Below are 21,089 nucleotides of genomic sequence, written 5' to 3'. Positions count from 1 at the left end.
TTAAACGAAACTTCGGATTCGAGAACCGGAGTCCCCCTGATTTCATGTAATGTTTTGCATGGGGATTTTTTAGTCGATAAATGCATTATTTACACTTAACCAGGTCAACCGACAATATGGCTGTGAACTACGAGCGTACTACCAACTTTTTACGCTAAACGGAGCTGGCAGCGAGCCAAGATAAAGAAAAACGATATATGTTTATTATGTCCAATGTGTAGGTGGACCTACTATTAGGTACGTTTCTCAGGACTCTGTACGCGAACAGAATTAGTTATCAAAGTGTGGGTGCAGTACTTCTTAATTAATTCTAATTAAATAAGTAGAAGTTTCGTGGCCAACCTGAGGTTGATAGACGCGCTTGTTGAGTTACTTCGAGTTTTAAACCTTCGTTAATTCGGAGCTCGTTCACGTGGACGAATGTTCGACAACTTTTTGTTAAAAACTAGGTTACTTTAGAAAATTGGGTGTCTTCAAAATATTTACTTAATAATTTTGTAGAGAGTGTACCTATCAAACATTCGAATATCCTACTTAGATATTAGCGAAATGATTTCATATGTAATTAAATCGATTTAAGGTAGGTAATATTTCTCTCATAACAATTTAGGAAATTTATTTCGCATCTTCTTACTTAGTCCTGGTAAGCAGATAAGTTACGTACATAATAAGACGCTTTTCATAAAAAGAGAAAAAAATACGGCTTCGTATATTATGTAATTTTTAGAATTTACGATAGATACGATATTGGTAGCGAGTTAAATGAAACTGCACATAAAGAATTTCACTCCCTTCGCTCCAAGTACTGGGTAAAGTAACAACTTAATATCACGATGCAGTGAATCGGTCGGCTTGATCGGAGAGATATCACGGCCTTACAAAAACACACCGTGAAATAACGATTGTGTTGTGTTTTACCGTGTGTATGAGGTTACCGGAGGTTCAAATCCCAAGAGTGTCAGCACTTCACTAGTCTTGTGGTTGAACTGCGAACTGCCTAGCAGGTTACCGGGGCTTTAGTTTGAAAAGCACGACTAAGAACGGGGTGGTTTTTAGTCAGTAAGAGTCTGGCACTTCCTCTCGCCTCACCCAAGGCAGCAGCAGTCATTTTCCACCGCCAGTCTTGTGGTTATCCATGTCTGGCTTTCCATAAAAATATTATACCTACATAGGTATAGAATAAAATATTTATTCTTCAAACATAAATGGATACATTTTAATAATAGATCCTTATCTAACACCTTGTTAGTATAAAAGTGTCGATCACATCTCACGATCGAAACGTCGGTGTCACATCAAGTTTTATTTTCAAAAAGGTCACATTGGGTAACCTTTTTTATGGAAAGGTCAACTAATCGTTGGACAGTGATAGTTTTTTCTTGGAAACCGTTAACTAGGTTCGGTCCCCTTCAAGTATGACGGATGTAATTGTCAAGCCGTAACTTGGCCGTCGCTTCAGAAAGCAAATGGAAATAGGGAAAAAGTTTTGCTAACTAAGAACGAAAGAAGTCGCAACTTTCTCTTGTGAAGTGTCTCCCAGTTTTCCTATTATTATTTGTATTTATTTATCTGTTGTTATGACAACTTGAATGATAGGTGTTTGCGTGGTCGTTTACTTATCGAATTCCTTTCGTATTTACTGTAGTGGAAATAATTTGTTTTGGTATAGCTGGTGCGTTTTATAGCATTTTTTTCTTCTCTGCATAATGATATGTCATTCAATGAAACATAGAACTTCAACTTAAATCTCAACAAAATGACTAGTTTCAATTCATGCTAGAGGCTCATATTCATGAATACTGAATGGTGTCGCGGTGTTGCAGAATGCTGCTCATGAACATGAGATTTTAGCATGGTTTGAAACTAGTCGAGTTCCTCATCAAGTAATTATGTAAGAAAGCCAATAACATGATAATTAATTTAGTATGTCTCACGAAACCTTTAAAAAAATAATGTTTCTTTACACAACTTACTACTTAATCATTACATCTCGACATTCACATACATACTATAATAGGGTAGATGACTAATTTTTATTTTAATGTCCGTCTTGTAGATTATTTTAAAATATTAGACACGTATTTTTTATTTTCTTACGGAAACAAATACTTTCAAAGATATATCGATTTGAAATATCGCGTGACGTCACTTTAGAGCACGTTTTATACTCTATAGTGACGTAGTTAGCTCCCACTCCTAAACTTTGATTCGTGTTATCTAAGTATTGTTATCTTATATGACAAAATAAAAAAATACGTTTCTAATATTTTTTCATTACCTAACTGACGGACTAATTAGATTTTTAATTTTCATACCCCGTCATCATCCCTATTAATTATGTACATCAATAAAATTGTTCATTGAACCCAAACAGTTGGTAGTTGCATTCATCTGATTCAAAATAGCAGCTTTACAGCCATGGTATTAGCTGAAAAAAAAAAACAATAAATGTATACGTAGGTATGTCTTTTGTCAATGGACTGAACTGAATTCCAGATTCCATGCTATTAGATTGATTGTATGTCGAAACTCACGTGAGTTGATACACATCCAATCACAATTCACAACAAAATGTTCGTTAGGTAATATTCAATGTCACTCAAAGTTTCATAATTATTCAAAACTGAATACTCGATTTCAGGCAACTTGATCGTATCAAGTTTTCTTTACCCGCGCTACTCATGAACAAACCACTTAGTTTGTAACAATATGTTGTTACAAGCCCATTTCATCCGCTTGATTAATAACAGCAAACTGAATTGAATATGTTATATCAATCGTTATTAATACAAATATTTGAATTAGAATTAACATAAACTCATTATAATATTTACTTGTTAACTTGTAACTTCCAACAGTATAAGCAATTCAATGAGAAAACATCAAATAGTAGTCGAATGATAATAAGCCCGGCCCTATTTCGTGGAACTCATAAGTGAGATCGAATTTAAAACTTTGAAAATAATCAAATAGTTTTATAAAACTATGTCAGAAGCCTACTACAAACTCTCTATGAGACTTTTACAGTGAAATGGTAGAATTAAACTTAAAATGTCTATATATTCATAATATCTGCCGTGAGACATATGCAATGAACTAAAAAGTTATAAACGGTTTACTCACGTAAATATATGGAGAAAAGCTCAACAAGTTTCGAGTCACACAGAGACTTTTATCTTGAGCAGCGTGCGCAGACGACGCGGCGAAACGCACGCAGCCTACTCTAGTACCAACTAGTAGAGCTTTTCTCAATATATTTACGTAACTAAACCGTTGTTTTTAGTTAATAAAAAGTCTGTTTTACACACCTAATAACAAATTTCGAGTAAACAACCGAGGATAAACTCCTTGTTATATCCATGAAATAACATTGTTAAGGATTATGAACAATATTATACATCAAGTAGACAACTTGTATAAAGTTTTAACTCCAGTTGTGTAGCTAAGTCACAAAGTTTCTGCCAGCAACTAGTATTATGCGAACTTAACTTATTATGAACGTTGTTAGTGTACTTAATAAGTAAGTAGTAACTGATATAATGATGTTTAACTATTTAAGCTGATGTTACGTGTTCTGTCTACCTCTAGAATATTATATTTTAGAACTTATGCTGACGTCAACTCGTGTGGCATGCGACATTTATACACCCAACTTACTTGTAAAGTACAATTTTAATTATAAATACACCAAAGGTTAACACTACATAATGTATGAATTATTTTATAAATAAAGTTTCAACTGCCCGTAAAATTATATGACGTCACAAATCTTTTGAATTTAATGAACGCGTTGACATACTTTCAACGTGCGTATTTCACTTAGAAGCTACGTAGGATAGGAGCACACGTCGATAGCAACCTTTGATCGGTTCGGTACATTTTCGGTGGCCTCGATTCACTAGCTGTCTACCAAGCGTGGCGATTATGGCTAAGATTCTCTTTTTTAATCTTTTATTTTAGGGGCTTTTATACTTAGAACATGCCAGGCCCGTTGGGTCATAAGTAAGAAATACAACCACACATTATATTCTATGGCATAAGTAACATGACATCACTGATGCGTGAACACCTTAAATAAGTTGATGGCGACAGATGAAATAGGATTTGCTAATATCACTAAAAGAGGCCTAACATCCATCATGTCCAAATTAAATTCGCACAATAGGGATTCCCTGTCACTTTTATATTTATCACCTGCATACTATTCTTGTAGACGAATCATTATTAGCTGGATTTTATATCATTTTCTTTTCTTCTTTTATATCCAAATGAGTTTAGCAATAAGAAAATATAAATCTATCTATCTGTACTAACTTAGCCATTTTTTTGTTCGCAGATCCTTTGTGTGGGTGATTCACTGAGTGAATAGTGAATGTGACTGGCGATGACAATTTAAAGAGAACCGCTCGCCTAATGAAGATAAGTGGTACAGAAGTGTGTTCTCTCTAATGATGTGAAAAAATAAAAACAATCGTGATGTGGCTCGCGGCGTTGGTGTATTTCTTCTGTCATTTAGGTAAGTCTATTTATTTTGCTTTGTTGCATTGAGATGCTCGCTTTTATTTCATTTGTGGAGTTTTTCCTGGAACTATCGGGATTGCGCTATCTGGAGATAAATGGTCTACGTTTATTTCATTAATCCAATCACCATTAATTGGAATGTGTTTTTCAGTAACGAGACGTGAGAATAAATTGATATAAGCTTTATATTAAAAACAAGTAACATCGAATATTCTTGTAAATAGCATTTTCTTTGAAACGTATTTGTGTGTACAGACATATTTACAAACTGTCATTTAATTCATCATTTCATCGCTTTGAATGTTTGAACAGCCGACGATGAGTTTATACGACAAATATTGATATTTTATGGTATAAAAATAACAAAGTTATTTGTCAAATAGTCATAAAATTAGTGATAAACGGACATTGAAACTGTCGTTTCAGTTTCATTGAGAGTTTTACCGCATTTCGGGCATTAAACTACACATAAACGAGCCAATCGACGCTCAATGGCGGAGAACAATGTAACTCACTCAATATGGCGCGAATGAAATTTGAAATTGGAATACGTCCACCATTTTCGGCAAATGTCAGCGATTTCGGCAGTTTTTTTTTCTTTTCTTCTCGAACAATCCGAGCGAAAGCTGACAGTAGGTATCTTTTTATTGTTATATAAAAATCTTGCGCGTCGTGGAATAATCCACAAAGAAAGTAAAAAGAACTTTTTTTGTCATCTGGACTAGTTTCTTAAGCCGTGCTCGCAAAGCACTTCTACGACCTGAGCTTAGCTCTATAAAGTTATATTCTTTTGTGTTCCATTTATATAATTTATCCATTCATCTTTTTATTTTAATATTTAATAAGTCGTTGTTATAAAAAGAATTTGTGAAAAAAGATAAGTGAATATTAAATAAAAAAACAACGTAAATATATTTTACCGTAATAACAGTCACATTACAGCTCCATGACAGCAAGAAATTAGTTTTCTTGGCTCATAAATTTCTAATCTAATCTAAGTCGATTTTCTAGATTTAAAAACATAGAAAACACTTAGGAGCTGTATCAAAAAGTTTGATTAAATTTCTTCTAGTACCTATTTGTAATCCAGTTATCATAAAGCGTCTATAAGTGGCCACTACTGACCAAAGGCCTCTTCTCGCACGGAGAAGGTTTGAGCATTAATCACCACACTTGCTCAATGCGGGTTGGCGATTTCAAGCCCAGGTTTCCTCACGATGTTTTCTTCGCCATTATTCAATGGTATCTAAATTGTTTTAGAAAATACATACTTATATTTAATTTGGAGAAATCACTTTAGTACTTTGCCTCATGCATAAGCAGCAGGGGTTTTAAACCTCCGGACCACGAAATTAAACCAGTGAATTTGCGCTATTTTCCAAGCAAAATGTATCAACGTAACTAGGCATTAGTTAACAGTAATTTTCAGAGATTGTGGAACAGACAGTATCTAGGATACAAATGCTTGTAAGAAGTGGTGTTAATCATAGTAGTACTGGTCTAGACATGACGTACTGCCTTTCCATCCGAGGGGCAATCAACTTGTCTCTTGCAACTGATATTAGATTCCGCAATATTCTTTTTTAGAGCAAAGCTTGAGAAATCGGTTGATTTAAGTTAGTTGGTACTTCATATAATTCAAATTACCTATTGATTAAAATTTAATTTTAAACGTTTATTTTAGTATGTGATTGTGAGGTTAGTTGTATTTTTTTAGGTTCCTCTTCGCTTTTCGGTACTTTAAACATGGCTTACCATATACCAGCTAATATATTATTGTTCAAAAACAATTTAGATTGTAGCGCTATAAATTCCACAAAATGAACCAATTTTATTCAGAGCACAACATTCCATAAAATCAGTTTCAAGTAATTAAAATTCTAATATACCTTATATACTTTTAAAAATTTATTTGACCTGAACAAAGAATTGGGAATCTCATATCAGTTGAAAGATGCGAGATAATTGGCTCAGCTGCGTACTACGAAAGGACAATCCGAATAAACATCCTCTAGTATATAACGAATTAATTCTTTCTGTACACTTAATGAGAACATAATAATTCTTAATTAGGCTGGGAGGACCTTATCCCCAGGGTGTTCTTAATAAATTGTCGCTTGCGTTGAATAATCGCAGCCAGAGTCGTATTGCCTCTAAGGCTAACTATTGGCAAGTGCCTAGGGCGCCAGGTTACAAAGTGGACATTGCGATGTCGTGGACGAGCATGCCCATACCACACCATACAAAACACATCATATTTGATCATATTAAGCCGATCTACAGACTAAGATCATACAGGCATTGTTTATCTGAAAGGAGAGCCTCCTCCTTCTAAATACATTCTTTGTTTATGAAGCACTTTGTTTTCTATAAAAGAGATTTAGGGGCGCTTAAGAATTGCTTGCTTAGGGCGCTCTCTAGGTTTAATCCGCCTCTGATCGTAGCCCTACGCCAAAACTTGCGCCATCTGTCATTACGTCAAGATTAATTGTTTTCGTAATAATTATGCCTAGTTTCCGAAAATAGAAGAAGAATTCATTATTATTATTATATTATAATGGTAAAGACAAGTAAGACGAGTAACAAACTTATTCATGAATAGTAAGAAAGTTATTTTAGTTATTCAGTGTTTATTTTACTGTCCAACGTAATTAGCGAAGTAATGAAACTTGATGTGGGTGTCTTAGATAATAATATAGGAATTATTGTAGGTGTAATTATTTTGTGTAGGTTTTTAAGGATTTTAAGGTACACATCAAAGCATGTTTTTAATTACGTGCAAAGATAAAATAATTAGGTATATATGAATGTATGTTGGTACTAATGGGGGCGGAGAGCAATAAATCAAAGAGGCTTTGAAAGGGAAAGTTCCTTAAAGGTCAACTAATTAGGGAGATTTTCGTCCAAATCATGAGATTTTTTTTCACTGCCTCATTGGTCGAGTGTTTGCAAGTGTGAGTGTCGGGTCTTGTATGGCAGTTGCATTTGTGATGTGGTCTCGGGATTGATTACTGGGTCGTGAGAGGAATTATTACTATCTTGTTACATCACCATAGTAGTAAGTTACTAATTTCCCAGCACTATTAGCTATTAGATGATGGCGGCACTGTCATACTTAGGTATGTGGAGTGCAGACGGTCTGTCTATTAGAAAAATAATAAATAAATATAAAATAGTCAAATAAATATCAGTTATGACAACTACAAGTTGTTTAACTCATTAATCATGACTTAACAATCTTTACCGTTTTCAGATTTTATTTTTCGTAAAGGCACGGAGTAGGAAATTACGCTCGCTGTATGCGTGCGCTTCTATCTTCTTCTTCGGGAATTAAAAGGCGTTTAATTACACTATCCCCATATTTTTTGAAGCACACTGAAAATAAAAACAATTACCACAATACCCGTGATTATATAAAGCTAAGAAGCCTAACTTAGCAATCTCATAAAGCGCAGTGGTTACCAGCGTTATACCACACACGGCTAGCGGGGGCAGCACAGCTGGCAACCCAATTAAGTTGTCACTTCTAACTAACGCAGTTACGTAGTGCCCTTTAAAATTATATCTACAGATCCGTGGCGATGCACTGAGAATCTGATATTGCATTCCAACGCAGAATTTAAACAGAATACATTTTGTAGCTTCCTAGTAACAATTTAACACGTTTTCTGCACGTATTTTGTGTATTTTCGGTTTATAATCCTTCAACGTTTATTTCCATGAACCGTTTATATCCATATATCCAGAAACGGTGGGTGAAATCAAGTTTTGAAAGTTTTGAATTACTTGTTTTTTTTATATATTTTTTGATTTATATCACACTTATCTAAGTACCCAATGAATATAATAGCAATCACTATTGAGATACCGATACGACCTTCAAACCTTTAAGAAAAGAACGTAATCCTTTTAAATCGTTAATCAAATAATTTTAAACGTAATCCGTAAAAGGCCGGCAACGCAACGTCTTTCTAGTCGCGGGGGTGCTGCGAGTGTTCATGGGCGGCGATGATCGCTTACCATCAGGTGACCCGCCTGCTCGTTTGCCCCTAATTGGATACAAAAAAATGTCACACTTTTTAAAATTCTGCACATCTATTTACTTACATTTAAATTTAAGTTCGTTTCATTACAATAACTGTTTTCTAACGAGAGCGTGGGAAACTATAGGTTGTAAGGCTTTATACGTTGGTTGAAGTGCACGCCGTCTTCCCACCAGCCAGCTTAGTACTTAATTAAGCTGTCACTTTGATGCACCCTGATCAAGAAGCCGTGAGTTTTACAACTGTGTTCCTTGCATTCCTAATTAGATTTTAATATTTACTAGATAAGGGTCCTTTTGCTTGTTTTATTTATTCTTTATTTAGACTTTGCTAACTTACTTATGCGGCGGATAAATCTTAAATTACCAGTTTTATTGCCCGTTGACAGTTGTAACTTAATCCTAATAAGACATTCAAGAAAAGAGCTGTTATACCTTTTTAAAAGGCCGCAACGCATCTGTAACTCCTCTGGTGATGCAGGTGTCTACGGGAGACGCTGAATCGCTTATCATCAGGTGATCCGTCTACACGTTTGCCTGTTATTCCATAAAACAAAACCTTTTGCGACTCAAACACTTGATATAAATCGTAATAATAAAAATATTTATCCAAACAGAGTGACTCACACACCCTCCACGAAACAACTTTTCTCGAAGTATTTTATTTTGTAAACCTTTAAAAGAGAAAAACAAAGCTTGAGTTCATTATGTAATGACTGTTTGTGGATTAATGTGTTTTTTTATTTCCTTTGAAGATATAAAGCTGCTCTTTGAGCTCCGAGATTACTCACGAGGGCTTAACTCTCATTACTGATTTCCAAAAACTAATTTAACTGAGTTTTCAGTAAGTCTATTTTCGTGTGGACTCGCTCTGGTTGTTTGACTAGATTCTCAGAGATAAAGAGAGTTGTATGATGTTAAATTAGGTATGTTTAACAGAACAATGAGGGGGCTTTTTTTTTTTTTTTTTTTTTTTCAGGGGGAAAATCATCCAATGACTTCTCCCGCCTTGGGTGAGGCGGGAGGGAGTGTCAGACTCTTACTGACTAAAAACCACCCCGTTCCTTCTCCTGCTTTGAGCCGGAGCCCCGGTAACCTTTTACGTTGTCCGCAGCTCCGGATCGAGCATCAACCCTACTGGGCCCCAACTGTGGTGGTCTGGCTCTTTGAGGCGCGCGCGGAACGCGACGCGCCGTACGCACGGGTCTGGTTCTGTTCGGGCGGCGAGCTACCCTTACTCGTCGTCCGCAGACCCGCACTTACGGTGGCCGGAGATCGTCACGCGATCCCCGACGCTCGGAGTGTCTTCTGCGGCGGCTGGGGCGTGAGGAGGATCGTTCCCTCACGCGCTCCGCCTCCTCCTTAGCTAGCATGACTGCTTCGCAGAAGGAGGAGACGGCGTCCCATTCCCCCTCGCTCCGCACCATGGCCTGAACCAGGGCCGGACGCGAGAGGTCACCGTCGCCGATCACATCCCTAAGGACACGGCGATGCTCAGCCCATGCAGGGCACACCGCTACTGTATGTTCCACCGTGTCCTCCGGGTGATCCTCGCAATGACGACACCCGGGCGTTTCCTCCCGCCGAATCCGAAACAGGTACCTACCGAAACTTCCGTGTCCGGTAAGCACCTGCGTCAGGCGGTAGGTGAGGACGCCATGACGCCTCTCTAGCCACTCCTCAAAGAGGGGACTTACCGCTGCAATAACAGCGAGCCCAGCCCTCGGTTGCGACAGTCGCTGCTTCCATTCCGCCATGAGATCGCGCCGGAGCTCATCCCGCCACGCACTAATCTGACGCGGCAGTGGGGTTTCGCCCCGGCGATGCGCCTCCGCACGTAGGCTGTATACGTGCGCGAGCACTTTCGCCTCCAGATCCCACGGCGGTGATCCCGCAAGGAGGTTAGCCGCCTCCCCGGAGATCGTGCGGTACCCACGGATCATCCGAATGGCCATGACCCTCTGGGATGAAACCAGCGCCCGAGCTGGTCGTCGCCTTAGATGTGGCGCCCACACCGGGGCCCCATAGAGGGCCATGGACCGCACGATCCCCGCGTATAACCTCCGGCAGGAGGCGTTTGGTCCCCCGAGGTTGGGTAGGAGCCGCTTTAGGGCAGCCCCCGTCCGTTCCAACTTGGGAGCCAAACGTCGGAAATGTTCCTCAAATTTCCACCGACTGTCGAGGACGAGTCCCAGGTACTTCATCGTCACCTCGATGCCGATGGAAACCCCTCCTGCCATGATCTGGAACTCACCCGGAGGTGGCGCATTCCCGCGGCCATAAAAACACATGGCCTCGGACTTATGAAGCGCCACCTCGAGTCCCAGCTGCCGGATCCTTTCAACGACTATCGCAACCGCTCTCGTCATCAGGTCGGCCGCCGCCTGGTGTGACCTCCCGTGTGCTAGTACCAGCGTATCGTCAGCGTAGCAAACCACGCTGACGCCGTTCGGGAGGTCAGTGCGCAGCACCCAGTCGTAGCCAATGTTCCACAGGAGCGGTCCCAGGACCGATCCCTGTGGAACACCGCGCGACATCTCTCGCCGGTTCCACTCACCTCGGTGACCGGGGTAGATGACGGATCTATCCGTCAGATAAGCCTCGACTATACGACGGAGATAGGCAGGCACCCGATGATACCGTAGTGCCTCCAAAATGCAGCTCCAGGGCAGAGAGTTGAAGGCGTTGGCGATGTCCAAAGACACCGCCACGACGACCTTACCCCTGGACACTGCAGACCCCGTCGTAAGGTCCCTCACGCGCATGATGGCGTCCACCGTAGAGCGCCCTTTGCGGAAGCCGAACTGGCCGTCCGCGAGGTCCGGCCCTGTTCCCGTCAGGTGCGCGACGAGGCGGTTTGAAATTATTCTTTCAAACAGTTTTCCCACCTCGTCGAGTAGCACGATGGGCCGGTACGCGGACGGAGAGTCCGCAGGGCGCCCCGGCTTCTTCACAAGGACCAGTTTACCCGCCTTCCATGATAGCGGGAACTGGCCCCTCTCCAAACATGCGCTGAAGAGACCAATTAGTCGAGGCCTGAGAGTCTCCGAAGCCAGGACCCACGCCTTGCCAGGCAATCCGTCGGGTCCCGGGGCGGTGTTCTTGGCGCCCATCCGGCGCACCGCCACTCTCAGCTCTGCCTCGGTCACTTCTGGTGTTGTGTCATCGTCGTCGTCGCTGTGGCCCGCATCGGGCACCGCAGGGAGCGGAGTCATACACGGAGGGATGTAGCCCCTCTGTGATTGCGGGAACAAGGTGGTGACCACCTCCTCTACAACCTCTGGCCGGAGACTCTGTGTCAGCGGGGGAGCCTGTGTGCGGAGCTTGTCACGCACCATTAGGTAAGGGCGTCCCCACGGGTCTCTGTCCAGAGTCTCCAGCATCTCCTGGCGGGCCTGGTTTTTGGCCCGCCGGATTTCCGTTTTTAGGGCGTCTTTCGCCGCCTTGTACCCCTCATATAACTCCGCCTCCCTAGCTTCCGCGTCCGGTGGACGGATACGAAGCCTGCGGTGCCTAGTGTACTGGCGTCGCGCAGCAACACACGCACTGCGCAGAGCAGCCAGCTCTTGCGACCACCAGTACATCTGGCGCTTCCGCTGTCCTGGACGGACCCGGGGCATCGCCACGTCACAAATTCTGGACATGGCGTCCTGGAGCCACCGTGCCTCCTCGTTGATGTCGGCAGGCCTGTCTGGTGGTATCACCCAGGCCTGCACGATGGCGGCTTCCAGAAATAGCTCCCGGTCCAGCTGCCTCAGCGCCCAACGCGGGCCACATGGGGCCTGTCTGACCGGTGGGTCCGCGGACTCGGCGGAGACATCAAACCGGATGTACCGGTGATCGGAATATGTCTCCACCTCCTCCATGACACACCAGTCGACGACACGCGGTGACAGAGCGGGGCTCGCGAACGAAATGTCCACAACCGATTCACCCTGCATCCGCACACACGTGGGGACAGAACCCCGGTTCAGGACGATTAGGCCTGTCTCCAGAGCCCAGTCATCCACCATCCTACCCCGCGTGTCAGTGATCCGGGAACCCCAAGCCAAATTCTTGGCATTGAAGTCCCCGAGGACGAGCACGGGGAGGGAACGGAACCCGACGACGACGGCGACCAACTCCCTCAGGGAGTTGTGGAACTCGGCGAGAGTTCGGTTCGGAGAGAAATACACGCCCACCACAGCGATCTCTCCGAACCGTGCTGCGACACAACCCCGGCCTCTCCGAGCACTCTCGAGAGTCGGGGTACCGGCGGCGGCCGACGAGATGATGGTCACCGAGCCGTCTAAGTCCGCAACCCAGTGATCCCTGGGCGGGACGAAATACGGCTCGGAGACTACGGCGACATTGATCGACCACTGCGTCATGCTCTGGAGCAGGAGATCCTGAGCAGCGGCGCAGTGGTTGATGTTCGCCTGGAGGAGGCGGAATGGATTCATTAATGGCAATCCATCACGACCTCCCCCCTGGCGGCACTACAGCTGGCGGTGACCGCGGCGGCGGCGGCAGTGGCGACTGCCACGGTGGCGGCGGTGGAAACAACGGGGGCGGCGGAGGGCCTGCCCTTGCTCCTGGGTTTGGTAGGCGGGGAACAGGCCTTGCTCCCAACCCGGTGATTGGCCGGCTTGCCGGCCGCCGCACATGCGTCGCAGTGCAGCGGGGCGGTACATGTGCCGGCCTTGTGACCGGGCTGACCGCAGCGGAAGCAGCGGTCGCTGCGGTCAACCTCCGAGGTGCATTTAGCGCTCACGTGGTCGCCTACGTGGCAGCGGTAGCACCTCAGAGGCCGGAGCTCGAGCAGTTTGACCTGCGCCGAGACCCACCCGACAAGGAGCCTTTTGCCCTCCTTAATCTTTTTGGCCGCTGTGACGGGGCAACTCACGACCACCGTGCGCAGCCCCGAGTTGTCCGGACGGATGGTGCCTGCCTTGATCTGGTCAGCAGGGCACCCTCCTGTCCTGGCGACAGCGGCCACCACCTCATCTTCCGTCACGGAGTCGTCCAGGCCCATTATTCGTAAATCCAAGCACTTGGTGGGCCTGGACACGCGAACCTCGTCCGCACCGAGACACGCCCGAAGCCTTTCGGCTAAGGCGTCAGCGGACGGGCCGCTGGTTGCGCCGGGGACCTCCAATAAACGGGCTCCTGTCGCGGTTGTTTTCATTGCGAACCCGTCTTCCCACCAGCCAGCTTAGTACTTAATTAAGCTGTCACTTTGATGCACCCTGATCAAGAAGCCGTGAGTTTTACAACTGTGTTCCTTGCATTCCTAATTAGATTTTAATATTTACTAGATAAGGGTCCTTTTGCTTGTTTTATTTATTCTTTATTTAGACTTTGCTAACTTACTTATGCGGCGGATAAATCTTAAATTACCAGTTTTATTGCCCGTTGACAGTTGTAACTTAATCCTAATAAGACATTCAAGAAAAGAGCTGTTATACCTTTTTAAAAGGCCGCCACGCATCTGTGCCTCCTCTGGTGTTGCGGGTGTCTACGGGAGACGCTGAATCGCTTATCATCAGGTGATCCGTCTACACGTTTGCCTGTTATTCCATAAAACAAAACCTTTTGCGACTCAAACACTTGATATAAATCGTAATAATAAAAATATTTATCCAAACAGAGTGACTCACACACCCTCCACGAAACAACTTTTCTCGAAGTATTTTATTTTGTAAACCTTTAAAAGAGAAAAACAAAGCTTGAGTTCATTATGTAATGACTGTTTGTGGATTAATGTGTTTTTTTATTTCCTTTGAAGATATAAAGCTGCTCTTTGAGCTCCGAGATTACTCACGAGGGCTTAACTCTCATTACTGATTTCCAAAAACTAATTTAACTGAGTTTTCAGTAAGTCTATTTTCGTGTGGACTCGCTCTGGTTGTTTGACTAGATTCTCAGAGATAAAGAGAGTTGTATGATGTTAAATTAGGTATGTTTAACAGAACAATGAGGGGGCTTAGGAATCCTTTTCTGTCACTGTTCACCCGTTTTTTATTAAAACTTAGTCTAATTAAAATTGAGTTACATTGTACCTATTTAAATATTCACCTTTGCTGAAAATAAAAGGTGTAACAGTACCTATGTTAATTCTAAGAATTCTAAGAATATTTCCTAATTGAATATCGTGAACTAAGTTAAAATGAAGGTCAGAAAGTTATTCGTGTAGTTTAATATTTATTACAAGAGAACGGTAGTTTTCACGTGCCGTGGTAAAACACGAACCCATAACCTCGGGCTGCAAAATTAATTCACAATTATTAACCCGCCACTTGGTGTTATTAAAATAGTTTATAGTTTAACATTGCGATAGTAAGACCGCACTTTGCGTTAAGAAGCTTAATTTCTACCTGTTGAGCGTGGAAGATGGTTAGGGATTATATTATAGCTGGTTTTAAGGTATATGGTATATTCTTTATATGGTAATATTCTTAGCTACGTTAAAATAGAAACAGATTTTTTTTAAAAAGAGTTTCAGTGTTAATATTCGGGTTGGAGCATGGTAAGAAACTAAATCTTTTAGACAGCCATATCTTGATCAATGCAACCATCTGCTACTTTCCTGCTAAATGTGGAGATTATGGCAAAGCTTCTTTATACAAAGAAGCTCCATGGTCCTGCAATGGATTATCAGGGCTGTTGATGACGTGAATGTTGATAATAATAGTGTTCGTATTGTTTTTATGTTTGGTTGCCAGTCCAGCTAATACGCTACAAGGTGAAAGCCAAACATTCGAAATTCGGTCCTGCCGACGACGTCCTATCAGTCTACCGAGGCTCTGGTTTAAAACAAAGGAGTAGGAACGGCGTGGTTTTTAGTCAATTAGAGTCTGACACTCCCTCTCGCGTTGCCCAAGGGGGGAGAAGCTGTTGGATGATTTACCCCACTTAAAAAAACATTTTGGAGATCTAAATTCCTCAGCACAAAGACCATTTTATAACCAACTGTGTAGTTATAGAGATTTGTAGCACACATTTACACTTGCATGATGATGTATTATGATCATAGAGGCTTACAAGCTTGCTTTTACGTCCTAACTTTATTTGGGCCGCAGTCAGAACTCACAAAAGAGTTATAAATAAACAAAACTTGGAATGAAACAGCCGTTATTAAGATTACCTGAGAGACTATGAGTTGATGTATGGCCTAAAGTGAGGACCTTGAAACTCATTACGTACTTAACTTTATTTTCTCTAAGGATTTGAATAGCTTTTGTTGTATATAATGTATGATGTATAACTTTTAATGGGTGGAAAAATTGGGCTGGTGTTGATATTACGTAATATGTAAAGTATACGTCGCAGTGAAATAACTTGATTGGTGACTAAGCTAGTGGCTTGAATCACTGGCTAATTGCGCTTTTCCACCATAGATGTGCTATGTAGCCATGCTACGAAGATGTAATAGAATAGCTGTGAAACTATTTGACCGGTTCCACCCATACTAAGCTATGTAGCTGTGCGAGAAGGATGCGCAGCTCGAGTATCGATAGTAGGGAAGCCATAGCACGCATCTTTCCATATAAAAACATAGCTTAGGTGAATCCATTTTCACCAGTGCTAAGTTATGTATACGAATAAATGTGATTGGTGAAAGCCAAACGCATCCACAGCAACGTAGCATAGCACATCTCAGGTGGAAAAGCACCCTAATGCCTAGATATTAGATTAAATTGTGTAATCAAGTCATTAACAGAAATATTTATTTATTTTTTAAATCCTTTCGTGTTTTATCTGCAATATCTTGTATTACGGAAATAAACTGTTTTCTGTTTTTCTTCTTTAAATAAACTGCTACTAGGATTGTTTAACGATACTATTCATTGCATTAATTGAAGAGCTGATTAAATAAATCTTTATAAAACACAGTAAGTTTATGTTGTTCAGTCACAAAAATATTACTAAAATAAATCATGGGATTTACTCCAAATGATACGAGTCATTCCATAATGACCAAAAGCATCTAACTTATAAAAACTCTCGTTTCGGCAACCCCAGGGGTAAACACAAGAGTCCCATAAAACATGTTCCCCTTTTTAAGTTGTTCAAGGCCAACGATGCAACTTTGACCTTCAAAATAAGTTTTGCGATAAAAAACAGGAAAGCCCCAACTTTTTATCTCTCCATTTGAGGCCCATTATTTAATTTGGCTTAAGCGACAGAGGTAAAGAGAGATTTTTCAGTTTTTGAAAGAAGTGCATAATTTTAAATATGATTTTCTAAAAGCCGACAAACTAAATGAAGACATAGAATCAAACAATCGCTCATAGATACCTTCTAGTATCCCTCCTTCTTCTTCATAGATAGAAAACTTTATTTGAAAGTGAAATCTCTGTAAAACTTTAAAAAACCCTTGTAAAATAACGCTGTAGAAAGTCGAATTAGCGGACAAATCATTGAGTTGCAAAGATATAGAGTCGTCAAAGAGAATCCTGTGGTTTATAAAGTGGTGAGCTAGCCAGGGTGTCACCGTGCCACCCGTTTGTGAGCCAATTAAAATGTCCGCTTTCATCGAGAAAGAAAATAAAATCTACAGTTTAGTTTTAGTTACAGTTTTATAGACTACAAAGTTACAGTTTTTAAAAGTTTTTATTATAAATATACTATCTACGAGTAGACTGTTATAGATAAAATAAAAGAGATATCCCAAAATCGTGTATCCACCGTATCTTTTTTTATTTAGGGGGTAAAATCATCCAATGCATTGCTCAAGGTGGGAGAAGTCCCACCTTGGGCGAGGCGAGAGGGAGTGTCAGACTCTTACTGACTAAAAACCACCCCGTGCATACTCCTGCTTTTCGAGCCGGAGCCTCGGTAAATCCGCTACCCGCTACTAATAATACGAGTCAATGGGTATCCCTAGTACTATACAGACCGAGTATAGTTATCATCTAATAATTATAAGTATGTATTTCGTAATATTCTGCATAAATAGTGTTGTCAAATACAATATCAAATTAAATTGACTGCCAAATTCAGATATTGGTGCATTAATAAAGCAATACTATGAAACCCGAATATTATATGTACATATATCTCTGAATTCTAAATGGGAATCATGAATTAATATGATACTTAAAATCATGCATAATAGGGATGATGACGGGGTATTAAAATAAAAAAAATATTTAGTCCGTAATTCAGTTGGGTAATAAAAAAATATTAGACACGTATTTATTATTTTGTCATATAAGATAACAAGACTTAGATAAAACGAATCAATGTTTGTATGAAACGTACCTAGATAAGTCACGCGATATTTCAAATCAATATATCTTCAAGAGTATTTGTTTTCGTAAGAAAATTAAAAATACATGTTTAATGTTTTAAAATAATCTATAACACGACATTAAAATAAAAAATTGTCATCTACCCAATAGTTTTTCAAATATTATTTCTATGGTCTTTTTTACCTCAAACTGGTTTCATGTGTAAACGTGTCTGTAGATCTTCAAAATCCTGAAATTCCTACACGTCTCATAGAATATGTTGGGAATATGACAGTTGTGGCAGGCTGTCAGCAATCCACGAACATTTGAAAAGGGTTCTAAATGAGGATGTCAGGGTGGTGACCTAACATACTAAATGTGTTTAGTATTATTAACCATTTACTTTCAGTAAACGTGTAGCCAGAGGCAGTCGTATATGTATCACAACATAAACATACGACCGAATTAGGTTAGCAGTAAGTAACTGCCAGTAACCAAATAGGTGAGTAAAGAGCAAAGAGTTTGTATGTACGGGATGAAAGATGTTAAAATTGACTGACAGCTGTTTAACTGGGGGTCAAGGTGATGTTATTTACATGTGAGAATAACGAATTACGGCCTAGATGTCGGAATGTTGCGATATCTCAGTAACATTTCTATATACTTACTAATAAATAAAGCTGAAGAGTTTGTTTGTTTGAAAGTGTTAATCTCCGGAACTACTAGTCCGATTTGAATAAATCTTTTTGTGTTTGATAGCGTATTTATTAAGAAAGACTATAGGTTATAAAATATCATGCTACGATCAAAAGGAGCTGAGCAGAGGGGGTGAAAATACGTGGAAGTAGCTTGTATCAAAATAGAATGCCTTTACGAAAGGAGCAGGCAGAAACGTGAATATTTCTAGTTGTTCTAATATTGAATTTATAATAACTAGTGGTCGCCTAGTGGTCGAAATTCAACCATATACGATTTAATTTACAATACCACTTAACATACGTTCAAGGATAATTTTTATTTAACTCAAACTCAAACAAACTCTTTTATAAAACTCTTTTTATATGAGACGTGAGAATATCATCGCAATGTCTATCGATTTTGACGTTTTGTCAAATACGATCAGATACTATGCATGTGTGTGTAATGTTTTATTTATTGATTTAATGTAATTTATAAGCATTATTTTTTAAAAATATTAGCTTTATGCACTTCTCCTACACATAAACTATAAGTGTACCAAATTTTATTCTCCTACGTCCGCGCAATTTTCGTAATAAGGGGTCCAAAGTTTTTGCATCATGTATTAATATATAGATTCGCTGTACAGTAACTGTACAGTATAGCTTAACAAAGCAAATAGCAACACATTTAAGATTAAGTAGTTGATGTATCATAAGATATTGGATAAATTTAATCTGACTTATATTACCTTCATATCTTTTCCGTTATTTTTTTATAGCTATCTGTCTGAAACACAAAACGAAAAATTAGGACGATTTACTTTACGCCTACGATCATTTCAATTTCAAATGGTACAAAAATATAAAATACCTACGACTGTGTTTCACATAGAAGAAATAATATTTTAATACTGTTATTTGAAATCAAACATAAAAACAAAATAGTTAAAATTGAGGACAAAGATTAAACATATATTTTGTAACATTCTGTTTTCATTAAAAAGAGAGCTGTTTTTTATTTTATTTTGATATGGCGGTTTCTGCGAATCAGAGATCCCTATGGCGAAGTTGATTTAATAATGCTTAATACTCCGGTTTGATTAGGGGCCCATACTTAACTGGCACCAACTGGGAGTTAATGTCATCGTGGTGACAGCTGTCAGCCGTATCTTTGTGATTATGCTGAAACCATTTACAGTGTAATCAAATACGAAGAATTTTATATTGTTTAAAACAGAGCTTTATTCAGTTAAGTTGGCACGTTTCCAGACTCAGTGCTACGATTGAGAAATTTTCGAAACCCGAAACAAATCTGAATTTATTAGTGCTGATACAAGACCGGTAACATAAACTAGATTTGTAATTTAATCATTGATTCTATTAGCAAAACTATAGAGCTCATCTTTTCTGGCCTAGATAAAAAGAGTTTGCAATAATCTCCATTCCATACTAGGTAGGCGGGTTGTGGACTGCAGTTTAATAGCTTTAGATTTGTAACAAATCGCTTGCTGTTTCTGCCAAACGTTGTCCCTCAACCTCTAGTATATATAAGAAACAATAGAAAATACACTGTCTCGCGTAGATTTGCGTTCCCGGCATACCAAGGGTTAATCGTCCCAGTCTTTTGACACCCACGGGAAAGAAAGAATGGTGACAGATGACAAGGTTAATGTCTGATCATTTCGCTAATTAAAATAAAATGGTACGGAACCCTTACATTACCACTCGCACTTGGCCAAAAAGTTTGACGGGCTTTCATTTGTTTTTGTGTAACAATAACATTTTAACAGCAGTAGACAATATAACGGAATTTAGCCTTTATTTTTCTACTTAAATAAGGTCGGATTCAAAATGAAATATTTATTTGCGATTAATTATTTATCTAACGACACTAAAGACAGATTATTTAAAAAGTAAAATATTAGAACATTCAATTTTAAAATTCTCAAAGGAACGTTGAATGGTAACATTTTCTAGAAGTCTTTTTTAAAAACAGCTACATTTTCTTTTATTCTGTTATAACTAAGTACTGCTTTCCACAAATCTTATTAAGTATACATTTTGTATACCCAACTGTAATATAGAGACAAAGTAAAGAACTTAAGCCACGGCCTCGGGTGAGGACAAAGTCATTGGATAATCTACTGATTGTGCTCGATCCTCGCCTAGCTATTTAGGTGGCAAATTAGGCAGACCCTTTATCCTAAGTAGGTTTTATTCTGGCTTACCCCAGATTACATGGCAAATGTATACATTTGTATATTTTCATAGTACCAGGAATGGCAAACATTGATTTATTTAATTGTATGCGATAGTATTTGTATATCGTATGTCAACATGTTTGTTAATATCCCGCCTGGGTTTCTATTATAGTTCTACGAAACGAATTTTCGTTATAATAATATATAGTTTCTAATAATATTGTCGAAAGCATACACGAATTTGAATCTATTGAAAGTTCTTGGTAACGAATGGATCGGAAAAAGTTAAGTTTATACTGTAAACTGGCATATTATTTGTTCTATATTTAAATTTCGTTTCAGAGAATTGTAAAAGGACTGCCTCGTTGGCCGAGTGGTTGCAAGTGCGCGGCAGTCGCGGCAAAGGGTTGATTCCTAGGTCGCGCGAAGT

General features: G+C 40.1%; 2 protein-coding genes across 2 annotated transcripts in view; one reads left to right on the top strand and one right to left on the bottom strand.

Annotated features, from left to right (window-relative positions):
- The window catches only part of LOC118274244 (limbic system-associated membrane protein), a 103,390-nt gene that overhangs the window by 14,262 nt on the left and 68,039 nt on the right, over nucleotides 1-21,089 (top strand). The window contains exon 2 of the mRNA XM_035591679.2: nucleotides 4,337-4,516. Within this exon, the coding sequence (XP_035447572.1) occupies nucleotides 4,477-4,516 (40 nt within the window). The 5' untranslated portion in view covers nucleotides 4,337-4,476. The remainder of the gene's footprint in view (nucleotides 1-4,336; nucleotides 4,517-21,089) is intronic.
- LOC126912591 (uncharacterized) lies at nucleotides 9,548-10,921 on the bottom strand. Its single transcript, XM_050705312.1, has one exon. It carries the CDS (start codon nucleotides 10,852-10,854, stop codon nucleotides 9,823-9,825), a length of 1,032 nt encoding a protein of 343 aa, XP_050561269.1. The 5' UTR covers nucleotides 10,855-10,921; the 3' UTR covers nucleotides 9,548-9,822.

Source organism: Spodoptera frugiperda, chromosome 3 (genome assembly GCF_023101765.2).
Source record: "Spodoptera frugiperda isolate SF20-4 chromosome 3, AGI-APGP_CSIRO_Sfru_2.0, whole genome shotgun sequence".
In the NCBI taxonomy this organism is placed as follows: domain Eukaryota; kingdom Metazoa; phylum Arthropoda; class Insecta; order Lepidoptera; family Noctuidae; genus Spodoptera; species Spodoptera frugiperda.
This window is presented reverse-complemented; position numbering and strand designations above follow the sequence as displayed.

Bases quoted from the DNA above. Each gene is read 5' to 3' on its own strand.
- LOC126912591 (XM_050705312.1), bottom strand. From the start codon at position 10,854: ATGTGTTTTTATGGCCGCGGGAATGCGCCACCTCCGGGTGAGTTCCAG.